Source organism: Tachyglossus aculeatus, chromosome 9 (assembly GCF_015852505.1).
Source record: "Tachyglossus aculeatus isolate mTacAcu1 chromosome 9, mTacAcu1.pri, whole genome shotgun sequence".
NCBI classification, from domain to species: domain Eukaryota; kingdom Metazoa; phylum Chordata; class Mammalia; order Monotremata; family Tachyglossidae; genus Tachyglossus; species Tachyglossus aculeatus.
In genome coordinates, this window is record NC_052074.1 from 5,853,280 (window position 1) to 5,872,864 (window position 19,585).

The 19,585-nt window shown below is 43.5% G+C and overlaps 1 protein-coding gene across 1 annotated transcript in view; it reads right to left on the minus strand.

Annotated features, from left to right (window-relative positions):
* EFEMP1 (EGF containing fibulin extracellular matrix protein 1) overlaps positions 1-19,585 on the minus strand; it is an 82,654-nt gene that overhangs the window by 5,030 nt on the left and 58,039 nt on the right. The window contains exons 5-8 of the mRNA XM_038751440.1: positions 12,777-12,899; positions 8,982-9,101; positions 7,905-8,024; positions 4,667-4,786 (exon numbers count right to left, since the gene is read on the minus strand). Coding sequence (XP_038607368.1) covers positions 4,667-4,786; positions 7,905-8,024; positions 8,982-9,101; positions 12,777-12,899 — 483 coding nt within the window. The remainder of the gene's footprint in view (positions 1-4,666; positions 4,787-7,904; positions 8,025-8,981; positions 9,102-12,776; positions 12,900-19,585) is intronic.

Here is a 19,585-nt window from a genome sequence, read left to right on the forward strand (position 1 = left end):
AGGGGGAGTCAGACATTAACATAAATAAATAAAATTACAGATATGTACATAAATGCTGAGGGGCTGGGAGCGGGGAAGAATAAAGGGAGTAAATCAGGATGATGCAGAAGGGAGTGGGAGAGGAGGAAAGGAGGGCTTAGTTAGGGAAGGCCTTTTGGAGGAGAATTGCCTTCACTAAGGCTTTGAAGTTGGGGGAGAGCAACTATCCATCGGATATGAAGAGGGAGGACATTCCAGGCCAGAGGCAAGACATGGGCGAGAGTCCCCTCTAAACTGTAAGCTCGTTGTGGGCAGGGAATGTCACTGTTTATTGTTTTATTGAACTTTCCCAACCACTTAGTACAGTGCTCTGCACACAGTAAGTGCTCAATAAATACGATTGAAAGAATGAATTAATGAGATGGACAAGATCGAGAATCAGTGAGAAGGGTCGACGATGGGGCCTCTGGAGGAGGCATCTTGGTTTCCAGCCAAACCACCAAATTTATTTTAGTGTCTTCCCCTTTGCTGGAGTGTGGGATTACTTGAGAGCAGGTATCACGCCTGCTATTATATCAATCAATAAGTCAATGGTTTTTACTGAGCGTTCACTGTGGGCTGAGAACTGTCCTAAGTGCTCAGAAAAGTACAACAGAATAGCGTTGCTGGACACGATCCCTGCCCACAAGGAACTGGCAGCCAAGATGGGGAGATGGACATTAAAAGAAATTCAAGGGGAAATGGCAGGGAGTAAGGACATGTACAGAGAGTCGGTTGATGTTAGAGGAGTGTTGGTGTTAGAGGTACTTTTTTTTTAAGGCATTTGTTAAGCGTTTACTATGTGCCAGGGCACTCTACTAAGCTAATCAGGTTAATTCAATCGTATTTCATTCAATTGTATTTATTGAGTGCTTACTGTGTGTACTAAGCGCTTGGGAAAGTACAACACAACAATAAACAGTGATATTCCCCGCCCACAATGAGCTTTCAGTCTAGAGGACACAGTTGGACACAGTCCTTGTCCCCCATGGGGCTCGCAATCTTAATCTCCATTCTACAGATGAGGGAACTGAGGCACAGAGAAGTGGAGTGACTTGCCCAAGGTCACGCAGCAGATATGGAGGAGTGGGATTAGAACCCAGGTCCTTCTGATTCCCAGGCCTGGGCTCTATCCACTAGGCCATGTGCTTCTCAGCTGTCAGAAGAGTTGTAGAAATGGTCCCATCCCTCATGGAGCTCACAAACAAACTTACCAAAATTAGTAAATTCTAATTAGAATGGTAGCAATGGTAATAATGTGCCCCGTAAGTGCGTAATAATGTACTGCTCCGAGCACTTAGTTCAGTGCTCTACACACAGTAAGCGCCTAATAAATACGATTGACTAATTGACTGAACAATTATTACTGATGGATTGACCATGCTCAATAATAATAATAATGGCATTTAAGTGCTTACTATGTGCAAAGCACTGTTCTAAGCACTGGGGAGGTTACAAGGTGATCAGGTTGTCCCACGGGGGGGCTCACAGTTTTAATCCCCATTTTACAGTTGGGGTAACTGAGGCACAGAGAAGTTAACTGATTTGCCCCAAATCACACAGCTGACAGGTGGCAGAGTTGGGATTTGAACCCATGACCTCTGACTCCAAAACCCATGCTCTTTCCACTGAGCCACGCTGCTTCTCTAATCCAGCAGGGAAGGCGGTACTTAGCTCCTGTCTAATGTGGGGACATCCTAAATGCTCCCATCATTTGCATAAACATCCCTAGCTTTCTGTCTTCTATTGATCCATGAACGTGGAACTTTTTGAGTTGGGAGCACTGAAGGTAGAGAAGGTGATGATTGCTGCCTCAGTTTCCTTTTAATGCCCCCCCCCCAACCCGGCCCCTGGCGTGTCACTACTCCGGGACCTTTTGTTAAAGAAGTAAAAAATGATGCCTGGCTTTAGCCTGTCCTCTGAGGAGCCCAGGGAAGCTAAAAGTCTTTTGAGAGCCAGCTATTGGGAAAGGTTTCCCGGGGAAGGCTCGAGTCCATGCAAGGTCCTTTAGAAAAAAACCAGCGTCAAGCAATTTTTCCATGTGGTAGTTTTGCTCTTTGAAGACTAAAGGTGCTGTTATTAAGCAGGAGTGGAAACTAAGATTCCTCAGTTATTCACCAAGGACACAGCTGCAAGAGGAAATTATGTTGCAATTTCATTCACTACATTAAAAATTTGTAATGATGCAAAGCCCAGCATAACCAATTCCTGGAGCTCTCTGGAACGGTTTTCAAAATTATTGTTTTCTTTGGTGGGTGATGGTTTTCACAAGGATGAGTGTTATAGTTTTTTGCAAAATTTCAAAATTATCCTCGGCTGGAAGTTACCAAATTTATTTTTACTGAATCAAATGATTAAATGGGAACTTCAAACAGCCTAAAATGACAAGTGAAGGGGGCTTATCTTAGCAGAAAGGAATTCTCCGATCCCTTGCCCACACCAAATCCAACTTAAAACGTCCTGCTCTTTCTTCCGCCGCCATAAAAACCTTTTTTTATACACAGAAATGAACGGAACACTTGTTGTAAATACTCCTGCTGTGAGTTTATTTTCACAGGAAAATTTTGCTAGAACACCTCACTGGCTAACATTTTCCTGCATGCCATGTTCACTTAGAGTCTCAGCCTCGGATCTGAAAAGCAACATCGCTGCTTTGCAACATTTCCCACGTTTGGCTTGAAAAAGAGTGGAAAATCTGAGGCTCAGGTGGCAAAAATCAATCAGTCAATCGTATTTATTGAGCGCTTACTGTGTGCAGAGCACTGTACTAAGCGCTTGGGAAGTCCAAGTTGGCAACATATAGAGACAGTCCCTACCCAACAGTGGGCTCACAGTCTAGAAGAGGGAAGCAGAGAACAAAACAAAACATATTAACAAAATAAAATAAGTAGAATAAATATGTACAAGTAAAATAAATAAATAAATAGGGTAATAAATACGTACAAACATATATACATATATACAGGTGCTGTGGGGAAGGGAAGGAGGTAAGGCAGGGGGGAGGGGGAGGAGGGGGAGAGTAAGGAGGGGGCTCAGTCTGGGAAGGCTTCCTGGAGGAGGATGGAGAGGGGACATCGTGACATTCCTTGAGTCCCGCACCCTCAATGAACCTGGAGGAAAATCTTATGAAGACATTTCACTGTACTGTGAAATTTTAATATCAACAATCATTCGTATTTATTGGGCGCTTAGTTTGTGCAGAAGAGAGTACCATATCATAGAGTTGGGAGGCACCTTCCATTTCTGTGAATAGTATGGACATTTAAAAATCCCAATTAACAGCCTTTAATTTTCCTTATATTTAATGTTTTCCCAAGACAGTGTCACTCAGTCAATCAATCAAGTATTTATTGAGTGCTTACTGTGTGCAGTAAGACACATTTCCGCTAGACTGAAAGCTTGTTGCGGGCAGGGAATGTGCTTGGAAGCAGCATGGCCTCATGGATAGAGCACGGGCCTGAGAGTCAGAAGGACCTGGGTTCTAATCCCAGCTCCGCCACTGGACTGCTGTGTGACCTTGGGCAAGTCACTTAACTTTTCTGTGCCTCTGTGCTACCTCACCTGTGAAATGGGGATTAAGACTGTTCCAACCTGATGATCTTGTATCTACCCCTCACCTTAGTAAAGTGCCTGGCACATAGTAAGCGCTTAATAAATGACTTTAAAAAGTGCTTAGTACAGTGCTCAGTGCACATTAAGTGCTCAATTAATACGACTGATTGGTTGATTGATCACCTGTTGTCAGGGATGCCATATAATAATAATAATAATAATAATTTTGGTATTTGTTAAGTGCTTACTGTGTGCCAAGCACTGTTCTAAGCGCTTGGGAGGATACAAGGTTGGTCAGGTTGTCCCATGTGGGGCTCACAATCTTAATCCCCACACTAAGATGATTAATATAATCATTCCACGCTTGCGGCAAACTAAACCTACCTTCTCAAAAGACCACCTATCCATCAGGAACATTTCAAGCAATGTCAATGCCAACTCTAGGGTGAAATGAGCCACAGTCCAACAGGAACTCCAAGTGACACCTTTTGGGTTTGGGGAGGGAGGGCTCGAATGCTAGATTATAAACTCTTTGAGCACAGGGATTGTGTTGACTCACTCTATGGATCTCCCTCTAGCACTTTAATAATAATAATAATAATAATAATAATAATAATAATGATAGCATTTATTAAGCACTTACTATGTGCAAAGCACTGTTCTAAGCGCTGGGGAGCTTACAAGGTGATCAGGTTGTCCCACGTGGGGCTCACAGTCTTAATCCCCATTTTCCAGATGAGGTAACTGAGGCACAGAGAAGTTAAGTGACTTGTCCAAACTCATAAAGCTGGCAGTTGGTGGAGTCGGGATTTGAACCCATGACCTCTGACTCCAAAGCCCGTGCTCTTTCCACTGAGCCATGCTGCTTCTCTTAATCCGGTTCTTAGGAGAGTGCCTGATGAACATTATTGATTGATTAACTGATTGATCTCAGCTGGCCCAAGCAAGGTACGGCAATCGATCAGTCAGTTATATTTTGAGTGTTTACCACGTGCAGAGCAATGTGCTAAGTGCTTTGGAAAGCACAATACAACAGAGTTGACAGACACGTTCTTGAAGATAGGAGTCACAAAAGCCTGAAGTCAGGGAAACTTACCTTGACATGTTCGACTTCCTACCACTTGGTATCCATCGGGACACACGCAGGAGAACTTTCCTGGCTCGTTGACACACTGATATTGACACAAGTAGCTGGAGGATCTGCATTCATCAATATCTGCGGAATAAGACAGTGGCCAGGTTAAATAGCAAAACCTGGGCAGATCAGTTCCAAGAGATGAAAAGTTAAATGGCCTGATCGTCCTACTTTTGTGGCAGAATTCAATGCTTTTAAGAGGAACAAAGGCCATTTTGAACTATAGTATTAGAAGCTGTGATTTGAACACTGTCATACTGACCATTAGATTAGAAAGCCCTAGAGGGCAGGGACTGTGTCTTTCGGTGTTCTCAAAGCTGTTTCTCAAAGTGCTTAGGGCAGTGCACTGCCTGCATTGGGCACTCAATAAAAGTCACTGACAGTGATGGTGAAGAAATGTTGATTTGAACAGTAAAGATAGCCACATTGGTCAGTTCAGGGCCAGCTTAATTATCCCTTACGTGGTGACTGGCTCCATCAGGATAATATAATAATAATAATTGTGGTATATGTTAAGCGTGCTAGGGAGTGGGTTCTAATCCCAGCTCTGCCACTTATCAGCTGTGTGACTTTGGACAAGTCACTTAACTTCTCTGTGCCTCAGTTACCTCATCTGTAAAATAGGGATGAAGACTGTGAGCCCCACATGGGACAACCTGATAGCCTTGTATCTACCCCAGCGCTTAGAACAGAGCTTGGCACATAGTAAGAGTTTAACAAATACTATTATTACTATTATGTACCAGGCACTGTACTAAGTGCTAGGGTAGATACAAGCGAATCGGGTCGGACACAGTCTCTGTCCCACAGTGGGCTCACAGTCTCAATCCTCAGATTACATATGGGGTAACTGAGGTACAGCTAAGTGAAGTGACTTGCCCAAGGTCACACAACAGACAAGTGGCAGAGCTGGGATTAGAACCCACGTCCTCTGACTCCCAACCCTGTGCTCTATTCGCTATGCCATGCCACTTCCTTGTGAAGCCTCCACTGCATTTTATGCTGCGTAGACCCATGAAGTCTACATAAAATGCAGATGCTTTTTCTTTTCTTTTTTTATTGGTATTTATTAAGCACTTACCCTGGCACTGTACTAAGCACTAGGGGAGATACAAGCTGATTGGGTTGGACACAGTCCCTGTCCCACTTAGGGCTCACAATCTTAATCCCCATTTTACAGATGAGGTGACTGAGGCAAGTTAAGCGACTTGCCCAAGGTGACACAGACATGTGGCAGAGCCACTCTCTTCCAAAGGAGTGAAAGAACTGGCCAGGTGTGAAGTGGGGATCCACCCATTTAAGTGTGAGTCCCTCCCCTGGTTTCAGGACTTGGAAGGTGGAGAAACCAAGCTGAGAACTTGCTATAATGATGATAATAATAATAATAATAATAATAATGATGGTCTTTGTTAAGTGCTTCCTATGTGCCAAGCACTGTTCTAAGCGCTGGGGAGGACACAAGGTGATCAGCGCACGTGGGGCTCACAGTCTTAATCCCCATTTTACAGATGAGGTGACTGAGACCCAGAGAAGTTAAGTGACTTGCCCAAAGTCATACAGCTGACAAGTGGCGGAGCCGGGATTAGAACCCATGACCTCTGACTCTCAAGCCCGTGCTCTTTCCACTGAGCCGCCCTGCTTCTCTGCTATATGCAGAGCACTGTGCTAAGTGCTTGGGAGAGTACACTATAACAATAAACAGACCCATTCTCTGCCCACAGTGAGCTTACACTGGCTCCTTTGGCTTAAAGTCCAGTTGTCTCAAAGCGTGGGTGGGGACTTTTGGGGCTGCCTTGGGGGTCAGAGAGGGAATGGGAGGGTTAATGAGGGCTGACTGCATCACCCTTGGGGGAAAGTTTGTGCTCTCGGGATTTTAGAGTAGGCACTGAGCTGGTGGGACCTTCCGTGGGCAAGCTTGGGTTCCTTTTTCACATTCAGGAAGTGACAGGACACCCCAGCAAGTTGTGGGGATGAATTGAATCCCCTTCAAGTGTGTTTTTCCCCCCAGTTTCAATTAGCCCTATAATTCACCCACCTGGGTTCTAGGCACCGGAAATGGTCGCAACCCAGAAGGCCGCCTTTGAAGGATAATTCACCTTGGGTTGACTCTGGCTTACCCCGCACAAAGCCCAAATTTGTTTTGCTGTAAAACTATATTTTCCATTGATAACTGTTACTGGCAAGGCCCCCGTACAGCTGGGATAGTTCAATGAGAAACAGCAGGGCTGAGTGTCAAGAGCACGGCCCTGGGAGTCAAGAGACCTACAATCTGATCTTGGCTCTGCTCCTTGCCCGCTGTGTGACCCTGGGTAAGTCACTTCACTCTGTGCCGCTCTCTGTCAATGGGGATAATGATACCTGCCTTTTCCTACCTCATAGGGATGTTGGGAAGACAACAGAGAGTGCAAAATTTGCCTAGGGAATAAAAGCAATTTTGCATGATCTCTCTTCTGCCTTCACAACTTATATATATATATATATATATAAAATATATATAATATATTTTATATATATATAAGTTATATGCATATGTATATGCATATATATATGTTGAATACACATGTATATGTTATATATTTATATATAAATATATATATGTTATATATTTATACATAAATATATAACATGCATGTTATATACATATATAACATATATACATATATACATATATATAAATATATATATAAATATATATAAATATATAACATATACATGTGTACTCAACATATGTATATAAACAGGTAATAATGAGGTATTCTAATGAATAGAGCATGTGTATGGGAGTTAAAAGGACCTGGGTTCTAACCCTGGATCTATGTATATATATACATATATATAAATCATATACATGTGTACTCAACATATGTATATTAACAGGTAATAATGGGGTATTCTAATGAATAGAGCACAGGTCTGGGACCCAGAAGGACCTGGGTTCTAACCCTGGCTCTGTGACAAGTCTGGCGTGTGACCCTGGGCAAGTCACTTCGCTTCTCTGGGCCTCAGTTCTCTCATCTGTAAAATGGGGATTAAGACTGTGAGCCTGATGTGTGACAGGGACTGTGTCCAACCTAAATAGCTTGTATCTACCCCAGCACTTAGTACAGTGCCTGGCACACAGTAAGCGCTTAACAAACACCATTAAAAAATTGCCCAACCATAATAAACTCCCCGAGGCGTTTGTTGGAAAACATTTTACCTTCACAATTGAGTCTGTCACTGCTTAACTCATATCCTTGATTACAGTGGCAGATGAAGGAACCAAGTAAATTGTAGCATTGTTGGGCACATTGGTTGCTGGCATCGCATTCATTTATGTCTGCAAAGAAATGATCCAAATCTTTAAATTCATCTTGTTCTTTTGTACTCCCTCGCTACAGAAGCAGATTGGTGAGAGATTTTTATAGATAGATCCGACTCCGGGCAGGAGCTCAAAGGAGGGACTGGAAGAATTTTAGATGTGTGAGTTACATTCCTTTTAGAAAAAAAAAGGACCTAACTCTAACCCGAGATGTTTGTTTTAGGAATGGCAGTTATTCTAATGTGTGAACTTTAAGAAAAAAAAAGTAGCACTGCTATTAAGCCTCACATTCCAGCATCTTTTTTCTCACAGGTACAAATTGCCAAGCCTATAAATAATTGATACAAGAACATATTCTGATACGGCCTCTCAGCCTGCCGAAGTCAGGATTTATCTGGGCTATTTATTGCGTTTTAAATGGGTTCTGTTAAATTCCTTTTCAATTATAGCATAAGCCTTTGAGACCCAAGAAAGTTTTGCAATGCTCCAAGGCGCAGGAAATATTTTGAAAAGGCATTTTTTTCCCCTGGCGCAAGCTTCTTTCCCCGTCATGCCAGCCGCCCGGCCTGTGTGGGGTGACACGGCGTTCTAAAAAGGGAGCAGCAGCAGGAGAAAGTCAGAGGCATTTGGAGTGGCAAGTTCACAGATCCGAACTCGCAGTCACCCTCTCTGGCATCCTCAATCCTTATTTCACACCCGGTTGACTACTAATTGGTGTGCAGACATCAACCGCTCTGCAGGTTGTGTTTTCCTAATGCCTACCCACAGGAGAAATCAAACCACGAGTAAAACATTTCCCAGGTCCCTTCTCACTTGCTTCGGAAAACAGGCGGACTTTTGTCCTCTTTGGGTAATCGCTTAAGGGATCTTGATGAAAACCAGTTTGCCCAAAGGCCCAGCGATGGGATTTGAGACTACTTTTCTAGAGACCGCGGGGGATGGACTCAAAGGGCTGAGGCGGGGAGGGAAGCTTACCCACGCAGGTGTAGTTGTTTGCTGCTAGCTGGAAGCCAGCACTGCACTGGCAATAAAAGGAACCTGGTGTGTTGACACATCGCTGGTGGCAATAAGGAGGAATGATGCATTCGTCGATGTCTGTAATACCACAAAGGAAGGACACGGTTATTCACCACCGAACTGGTGGGTAGTTTTTGGCTTCCTCTCCCCATCAGCGGGGCTCGGGATGGCTGGGATGTTGAAATGGAAACAGGAAAAGGGAAGTTTTTAAGAACATGGATAGTCATAAAGGCATCCCTCCCAGTGTGTGTGTGTGTGTGCACGATGAGCTCGGGGGAAACGAAATAAGTAAAGGAGGAGCAGCGTGGCTCAGTGGAAAGAGCACGGGCTTTGGAGTCAGAGGTCAAGGCTTCAAATCCCGGCTCTGCCAATTGTCAGCTGTGGGACTTTGGGCAAGTCACTTAACTTCTCTGGGCCTCAGTTACCTCATCTGGAAAATGGGGATGAAGACTGTGAGCCCCCGGTGGGACAACCTGATCACCTTGTAACCTCCCCAGCGCTTAGAGCAGTGCTTTGTACATAGTAAGCGCTTAACAAATGCCATAAAAAAAAGTAAAACAATCTTTTTTAGCTATCGCCCCACTTCGAAGGCAGAAGCCATCAAACTCAGAGGGAAAGAAATGAACATTAACAGAAAACACTCCCATTTGAAGAGCATGCCTACATCCCAACCTCATAATAATAATAATGATTATTATGTTAAGCGCTTACCGTGGGCCGGGCACTGTTCTAAGTGCTGGGGTAGATACAAGATAATCAGGTCAGACCAAGTCCCTGTCCTACACGGGGCATGCAATCTTAGTCCCCATTTTACAGATAAGGTAACTGGAGTAAGGAGATAGTCCATAACTTACCCAAGGTTACACAGCAGACAAGTGATGGAGGCAGGATTAGAACCCAGGTCCTTCTGACTCCGGGGCTCTATCCACTAGGCCGTGCAAACCTTAGCCAATCTTAAATTCCTGAACTGGAGCCTCCTCTCAGGAATGGAAAAGGATGGTGTTTTTAGGCTGATATCGCACCTGGAAGGTCTTCGAGTTTTGAGTGCAGTGCTAACACCATGACTACCATCACACAAATATTCCCCATATTGTCTGAAGCTCCAGAAATGCTGTTCTTATAGAGAGATCTGTAGTCTTTGAGTGGATGGTCCACAAGCCACTGTCCTCTCTTTCTTTTCTCTCCTTCAAGCTTTTGAATGCTAAGCCATCAGTGCTGTGCTATATTTAACATTTTGAACTATTTCTAATCAATCAATAGTATTTATTGAGTGCTTACTATGTGCAGAACACTGTTCTAAGAACTTGGGAGAGTACAACAGAACTAGCAGACACGTTCCCTGCCAATAATGGGCTTATAGTCTAGAGGGGGGAACAGACATTAATATGAATAAATAAGAAATTTAGCATATATAATTTAAAGGTAAGTACATAGGTGCTGTGGGGCTGGGGGTGGTGAATATCAAAGGTCCAAAGGGCACAGATTGAAGTACATAGACAACACAAATGGGGAAAAGTGGGCTTAATTGGTGCTTCTTTGGTGGTCCAAAATCTCCCACATAATTCCGGAGAATTTAATCTTCCCTAAGATTTACGTCACTAAGATGGACTTAACAATAATAATAATAATGACGGTATTTGTTACATGCTTGCTATGTGCCAAGCACTGTTCTAAGCACCGGGGTAGATACAAGGTGATCAGGTTGTCCCACGTGGGGCTCACGGACTTAATCCCCATTTTACAGATGAGGGAACTGAGGCACAGGGAAGTAAAGTGACTTGCCCAAAGTCACGCAGCTGACAAGTGGCGGAGGCAGGATTAGAACCCATGACCTCTGACTGCCAAGCCCGGGTTCTTGCTACTAAGCCACGCTGCTTCCCATGCTGTGTGACTTTTTTTTTTCAATCGTATTTATTGAGTGCTTACTGTGTGCAGAGCACTGTACTAAGCGTTTGGGAAGTACAAGTTGGCAACATATAGAGACAGGCCCTACCCAACAGTGGGCTCACAGTCTAAAAGGGGGAGACAGTGAACAAAACCAAACATACTAACAAAATAAAATAAATAGAATAGATATGTACAAGTAAAATAAATAGAGTAATAAATATGTACAAACATATATACATATATACAGGTGCTGTGGGGAAGGGAAAGAGGTAAGATGGGGGGGATGGAGAGGGGGATGAGGGGGAGAGGAAGGAAGGGGCTCAGTCTGGGAAGGCCTCCTGGAGGAGGTGAGCTTTCTCTGTGCACAATATGATAAGCTCGGAAAGGTTCCTGCTCAGCCTCTTTCTGGCATTTCACAATTTGGTATGATGTGGCCACACTGTCCCTCTTCCTGTCTACAAGCGGAAGGTGCCTACTTGATGGACTGTGAATTCCAACACTCCCTCCACCATCAACCTGCTCTATGACAGGCTGTATGCTCAGGAGAAGTAGTGTGGCCTGGTAAGGAGGGAATGTGTCCGTTTACCGTTTTACTATACTCTCCCCAAGCGCTCAGTACAGTGCTCTGCACACAGTAAGTGCTCAATAAATACTATCGAATGAATACTCAAATGTACGACGGAGCACGGCTCTGGGAGTCAGAAGGAACTGCGTTCCAGTCCCTGCTCCGTCACATACCTGCTATGTGAACTTGGGCAAGTCGCTTAGCTTCTCTGTGCCTCAGTTCCCTCACCTGTAAATGGGGATTAAGACTGTGAGCCCAATGTGGGACAGGGACTGTGTCCAAACTGATTTTCTGGTATCCACCCCAGCGTTTAGTACATTGCCTGTGTCCAACCTGATTATCTTGTATCTACCCCAGTGCTTAGTACAGTGCCTGGTACATAGTAAGTGCTTAAATCGTGGGTTCGAATCCCGACTCCACCACTTGTCAGCTGTGTGACCTTGGGCAAGCCACTTAACTTCTCTGTGCCTCAGTTACCTCATCTGGAAAATGGGGATTATGACTGTGAGCCCCATGCGGGACAACCTGATCACCTTGTATCCCCCCAGTGCTTAGAACAGTGCTTGGCACATAGTAAGCACTTAACAAATTCCATCATCATTATTATTATTAAGAAATAGCTTAAAAAAATAAAGTGGCACTGGCTAAATTAATTTTTGAGTGCTTTTGTATGAATGGAGGCATCATCATCATCATAATAGTGGTATTAGTTAAGTGCTTACTATGTGCCAGTCACTGTACTAAGCGCTGCGGTGGATTCAAGAAAATCGGGTTGGACACAGTCCCTGTTCCACATGGAGCTCACAGTCTCAATCCCCATTTTACAGATGAGGGAACTGAGGCCCAGAGAAGTGACTTGCCCAGGGTCACACAGCAGACAAGTGGCAGAACCGGGATTAGAACCCATGACCTTCTCACTCCCAGGCCCATGCTCTATCCACTATACCATGAGTGCCAGGGTTTCACATCTTCTAGTCAAGACCCCCAGAACCAATCCTAATTATTCTTTTATTTTTATTTATTTTTTACGTTTCTATGGTGACCATAAGGAGTCCACTTGGATTCCAATTTCTGGTGTCCGTTGCTTTTTTGATTCTTATAAATAAACAAGCCATCCAATTTTCAGAATTTTCAGAATCAGCTGGATCTTGGAGGATAGTATGCCTTTTCCTCACAATGCTTAGCGCCACTCCAGTTGGTTACATAAGCCTCCGTAAGCATCAGGATGATTCTTGTGAAAAGAAAATGAAAAGTTCACCATCATCACGGTGTGACACGATGTATCCCTCTATGGTACTTACCAACACACTGATCTCCCCGTTTCTGATAACCCGGCGGGCACTGGCAGCTGAAAGATCCTCTTAAGTTTAGGCACACTTGGTCTGCCCTGCAGTTATGAGTTCCTGTTGTGCACTCATCTATGTCTTTAAAAAAAAAACACAAAAAAAATGGTTATAGTCTTCTGTTCAGGTGCTTCTATTTTCTGTCATTTCCCATGTAAACTCTTCTTCAAAACAATTCAAAATATTTCAAATGCATGTCAGTGCTTAGTGCGGTGACTGACATAGTAAGCATTCAACAAATACCAGTACATTTTTTTTCCCAGATGCTACTATTGCATTTAGTGCATTGGGTTCAAAAAGCCAAAAGAAAAACAAACCAACACAAAAAAAATCTTTCAATTCTAGAAATTACTCCAACCCCGATATTTTATTATTTCTCAAGTTTGATCATCTTCCTGTCCAGAAAATTCCGCTGCAAAGAGTAACATAATGAGACTAAGCATAATGTACTAAGTGCTTAGTACAGTGCTCTGCACATAGTAAGCGCTCAATAAATACGATTGATGATGATGAGATGTCCAAAATGAAATCAAATAGTGAGCTCCTTGAGGGCAGGAATCTTGCCTACTATGGTACCTCTTCAAAAAGCAGTTAGTACAGTGCTTTGCACACAGTATGTGCTCATTAAATGTTATTGATTGATCCAACCAGATCCTGCAGGTGAGTGAGTTTAATTCACATTCTACTTCCTCTTTGACAGTGATTTTTATATCCACAAAATATCTCCCCATACCAAAAATATGATGGTGTGCGCATAAGTGTGTACGTGTGTTGGTCTGTGAGTGCTAGAAAAGGCAGGGGGTATCTTTTAGGAGTTCTTAAGGCCAGAGCCAGATAGCCCCAATATTGACTCATATTTTAATTAACTCCCTAATTACCCATTAAGCCTCTGAAACAAGAATTTATCATGGTGGCTGGAAAGAGTCAAAGTGGCTCTCCAAGTGCCACTTTATAACCCAGAAGTACAATCAACCAAGCTCTTTGAGGGCAAGGTCATAGCTACCCATTTCATTACACTGTTTTCTCCTAAGCGCTTAGTACATGCTTTGCTCACAATAAAAAAATCCCGTTGATTGGTATTTATTAAGTACTTACTGTGTGCAAAGCACTGTACTAAGCACTTGGGAGAATACACTATAATGGAGCAATAGACATGATCCCTACCCTCAAGAAGCCTTTGAGTACAATATTTTAAAGCCTTGGGCAAGCTAGCTCAGTGTGTTATACTGTATGGTTTAGGGTGGGGTTAAATAAGAATTATGGAATTTGTTATCTCACTATGTGCTTCCTAGGCACTGGGGAGGTACGAAATAATTCGATCAGAAACACCCCATGTCCTGACACTGGCTCGGAAGCTAAGAGTTAGGTGAGCGGGTTACTTATCCTCATTTTAAAGATAAAGAAAGTGAGGCACAAAGAGGTCAAACGGTTTCCTGGAGGTCACACCGCAGGCCAGTGACAGAGCCGGGACTCCTGGCTCCTATTCCCGTTCTCTTTCCACTAAAAATGTGATTTTTCTCTGTGAAGGTGCTGTGAGGATGACTAATGAAAACCAGTTACAAAATTAAATTCCATTCTGCCATATCTACAGCAGCATCCGGCTGCTTGAAATGTGCTTTATGAAATGTGCTTACAATGAAAGGATTATGTAATTTTGGCATTGGGCACAACTGTAGCCTTCATAAACAAATTCTTTAAAACTTGTGATTTTTCTAGTTGACAAATCTTAGCTGAACTTGCTGTTTGTTCAGGCACTAGGGATCTAAGAACATCACAGTGGCAGACTCTGGGTGGTGCTTTGGAAAAAGTGATGGATTTTTTTTTTAACGTACCAAATGAAAACAATTTTGACCACAAGATTCAATCAAAAATAAACCATCAGCAGTTTGAATTAATCCTCAGTGCTTTGCCTCTTTCCCAAATGCCCAAATATTTTAAGAACATTTCCTCTGAATCTGACAGATTTAAATCCTCACTGGCCTCCCTGCAACCCTGTCTTTATGTATCTATGTGAGCAAGCAGGAAACCGGATTCCTGAAGCCCAAATTGCTGCTTGACTTTTCCTGCCTTGCCAGTTGACAAGGTCAAGTTTGAGCAGAATTTTTGATTCTCAGACAACAGTTCAAAGTCCCTGGACTTGGAGTGGGGCTGACAGGTTGAGTTTTTGAGAGAGAAGACCAGGGCATCAAATACTCATTTATTTTCACCGATTGGTTAACAACCCAGGACAGACTTTGGAATGTCAAAAATGCTCCGCAATTTTACAGTTCTTTAAATATCCTCCACGGAGGTCTGCCAGGTGGATATAATGGAGATATTCAGGCAGAATATATACAGATAGGCACATGACCTATGGGAGATGTATGAATCTGGCATTTGTATTTGTCGGGCTCCCATTTATAAAATTCTTGGATCCCTCAGCAAATTTCTGCAAGTCAGTTATTACAACGACTTCCTTCTTACGGCCCACGGCAGAGGAAGAGGTCACCTCCCTTTGGAAAACTTTGCACTTCTTTATACCTTCGATTTTTTTTTTTTTTTTTTTTGGTTTGCAACCGATGAAAACCTTCCTGGAGAGATTTTCTTCTGTGCTTTATGACCCTCTTGTACAAAATGGCCCCTGGATCCCAACTTTTCCATTCAAGAAAAATCATCAAATAAAACAGTCACAGTTCACATCTAACAAAAAACTGCAGTGATAACAACCCTGAGAGATACTGAAATGTCACACTGAGATAGGGCAAGGATCCCCGTTAAATAAGTGGTGGGAATGAATTAGAGTGGGGGTTTTCTCCTGTGTTCCTCCACTTTCTAAAGAAAGCCAGAAAGATGAATTAGGGCTTTCTCTCTAGATACTCTTCACTACTTTTGCCTACCTTCTTTCATATTTTCCATCTAGGCATTACTTTCCCTTTGTCCTGTATATCAGATTTTTTTGGATAAAAATAAATGAAGCATCCAGAAGAAACACTATATACAGGAATGCACACAGTTTTTTGGATTTTCTATTTCTTCAGAACCAGGTTCCATTGTCTCTGGAAAAAGCTAAGGATGAAACACTCCCCTGTCCTTCCAGGACATTTGGAAATGAATTCAACTCCACCCTCCCTAACATATCTTAATTGGCTAAGTCCTCTTTGGTGGTGTTCTTTAGGTACCGCTTGAACTTGCCAATGAACCACTCTCTATGACTGTAAAGACAGCAGGACAGAACAAGTGACTTCGGTGGCTGAGAAGAGCTATTGACTGACTTCAATCAATCAATAGCATTTATTGAACACCTACTGTGTGCTGAGCATTCTACTAAATGCTTGTGAGAGGGCAATAGAGTTTGTAGCTCTGCCCTAAAGGAACTTAAAATGTAGTGGAGAAGACAGGCAGTAAAATGATTTAGAAATAGGAAGAAGGAAAAGGGATGTGTTCATGAGTTAACATATAAGTAATAGGGTAGGTAAGGTACGTACATAGGATTCTTATTTCAGAATTAGATCCAAACCAACCACAATACACAATTTACGAACTTTCCTATTGGTGCTAAATTGCAAATAAACAGTATCACCCATTACTAGTGTGCATGTATTCTGGTTCCACGATAACTCAGCTTCTTCCTGGGTCTAAACAAGTTGTTTTTTTAACGGTATTTGTAAAGGACTTCCTATGTGCCAAGCACTGTACTAAGTGCTGGGGTAGATAAAAATTAATCAGGTTGGACACAGTCCCTGTCCCCATGGGGCTTACAATCTTACAGATGAGGGAACTGAGGCACAGAGATGTGAAGTGACTTGCCTGAGGTCGCACAGCAGACAAGTGGCAGAACCAGGAGTAGAACCCAGGTCCTTCTGACTCCAGGCCCGTGCCCTATCCACTAGGCCATTCTGCTTCTTGGGGAAGGATAGATTTCCCTGCTGGTTCTGTAATTCTCCTAGGATGCTAGCAGGCTATTTGATTAAGCAGGGTATCTAACCAACACCCTGTATCACAGCTTCCAAAGGAGACGGAACTGTGAGAGAGCGGCTTAGGCCCTGACGGCAACTGGCCAACGTCTACTTTTCATTTCTATTTTCATCCTTTTAGCAATAGGAGCTCAGAAATTTATTCTGGCACCCATAGAAATTTATTATAGCTTACAGTCCTGTTCAGAGCACGATCCCATGAGGGCTCACTCTCTGCCATTAATTTCCCTGATCCAAAATCAGCCAGCAAGTGAATTTAACAGGCTTCTACCTAGAAAGAGACATGGGAATGTTTAGACTCTCTTTCGCTCTTGGTAGCCACACAAACTCTGGAGGGAATAGACTGTCTGATGTCTCATAACTACGTGTGGAGGCATGACTTTGAATCAGTTTTCTTAAAAGGATTTGGTCTATGCATTCCTGTCGACTCCTTACCCGTTTTTCAGAGCAGTGTCAGATTTCTGAAATCAGAGGGCTCACAGGTGGGTCAAACCATTCGCTCTTGGCTTTGTGTTGTTGTATTTTATGGGCATCTGAAGTACCTGACTGACCTGCCCACATTACTCTCTGTGCACAATACAATAAGTTTGGAAAGGTTCCTGCTCAGCCTCTTTCTGGCATTTCACAATTTGGTATGATGTGGCCACACTGTCACTCTTCCTGTCTACAAGTGGAAGGTGCCTACCTCAGGGACTGTGAGTTCCAACACTCCCTCCACCATCAACCTCCTCTATGACAGGCTCTATGCTCTTGAGAAGCAGCGTAGCCTGGTAGAAAGGAAATGTGTCTGTTTGCTGTTTTATTGTACTCTCCCAAGTGCTCAGTGCAGTGCTCTGCACACAGCAAACTCTCAATAAATACAATTGAATGAATGTATGAAGGAACCCAATTTGCTTGTATCCACCCCAGCGCTTACTACAGTGCCTGGCATTTAGTAAGCACTAAACAAATGCCACAATTATTATTAATTTTAGGAGAGTGGACACCCAGTTATGAGCAACCCCCATCAGCCAGTGCCCCTGAGTTTAAATCCAACTTGCTGGCCTTTGAATGTTGATGATGGTGATAATAATAATAACTGTGGTACTTGTTAAGCGCTATTATGTGCCAGGCACTGTATTAAATCCTGGGGTAGATACAAGTTAAGCAGGGTGGAAACAGTCCCTGTCCCACATGGGGCTCATAGTCTTAATTCCCATTTTAGAGATGAGGAAACTGAGGCATAGTTAAGCAAAGTGACTTGCTTAAGGTCACACAGCAGACAAGTCAGGGAGCTGGGATTAGAACCCAGGTCCTTCTGACTCCCGGGCCTGTGCTCTAGCCATTAGGCCAGGCTGCTTCCGTGATGGTTAGGGAAATTCCCAGTGGTACCTCAGGGAATAGAATTCCACTTCCCCCATGACTCAACTTAAATATTGCCATTTGGGATAACCTACAAGGTGTTTTAAGAAAGGTGGCTTCCTACATTTATTTCTGTTATTTATTATCCCTGCTGGCACAAGCACCTATCGCTCTGGAGGCAAAATTACCATTGAGGAAAATGCAGTGTTTTCAGGCTGTGTGTGTATGTCTGTGGGGCGGGGGATTTGGGTGCCCCATGATCCAATTTCCCATCTTATCTGATCTCTTCCCATTACAGTCTAGCTCTTTGAGGTTAAGGAACATATGTTGCTTTTGTTATACCTTCCCAGGCCCTTAGCATAGTGCTTTGCACTCAGAAGGTGATTGACTGATCGTAGTAAATCATCATCATCGTCAATCGTATTTATTGAGCCCTTACTATGTGCAGAGCACTGTACTAAGTGCTTGGGAAGTACAAATTGGCAACATATAGAGACAGTCCCTACCCAACAGTGGGCTCACAGTCTAAAATGTTTACTAAAAGTAAATATTTTTAACAGGCTGTTGCGCATGGCTGTAGTTTTCTGAGGGTCTGGGTGGTTCTGTGGGTCAGTGGGTGTGGGCACAAATACATTGTAAATGAGCCCCGAAGTGGGGACAATGGGACGTCACCCCTGACAATCCCCTAGCCCAGGGCCCACTGTGGCCTTCAGACAACCTGCAGATTGTTGGCCTAGGAGAAGGCAACCCAAACCCAAGTCGATCCACACTCTTACCATCTGTAGTCCTTAAATATGGCAATGCCTGATAATTCCTTTATTCCTCATGTCCCTTTGTTTACCCTGAAAAGAGATTTTGCTTTTGGGTATCTATTTCTGACTCTGGCAGCTTGTGAATCTCACTGGGATGGCAGTGTGTCCTAATGGAAAGAACATAGGACTGGGAGTCAAGAGACCTGGGTTCTAATCCTAGGCCTGCCATTCACCTGCTGTGTGACCTTGGGCAAGTCACTTAACCTCCCCTGACTTCAGTTTCCTCATCTGTAAAATGGGGATAAAATACCCACCCTCTCTCCTACTCAGATTGTGAGCCTCATGTCGGGCAGGAACTGTGTTCTATCTGATTTTCCGTGTCTACCCCAAGTCTTAGCACAGTGCAGGGGCACATAATAAGCACTTAATCAACACCATTATTGCTATACTATGCTTAACTCTTCCCTGAATGACTCATAGTATTTACTTGTGGTTTGTCCCTTTCACCGATCCAGGCTTCCGGGCATTTCCTTCATTATCCTCTCTCAAACAGCACGGCCCAGTGGATAGAGCCCGACCCTGGAAGTCAGAAGGACCTGGGTTCCAATCCCAGTTCCTGCACTCGTCTGCTGTGTGACCTTGGGTAAGTCACTTCACTTCTCTGGGCCTCAGTTCCCTCATCTGTCAAATGGGGATTAATGTTGTGAACCTAATATGGGGC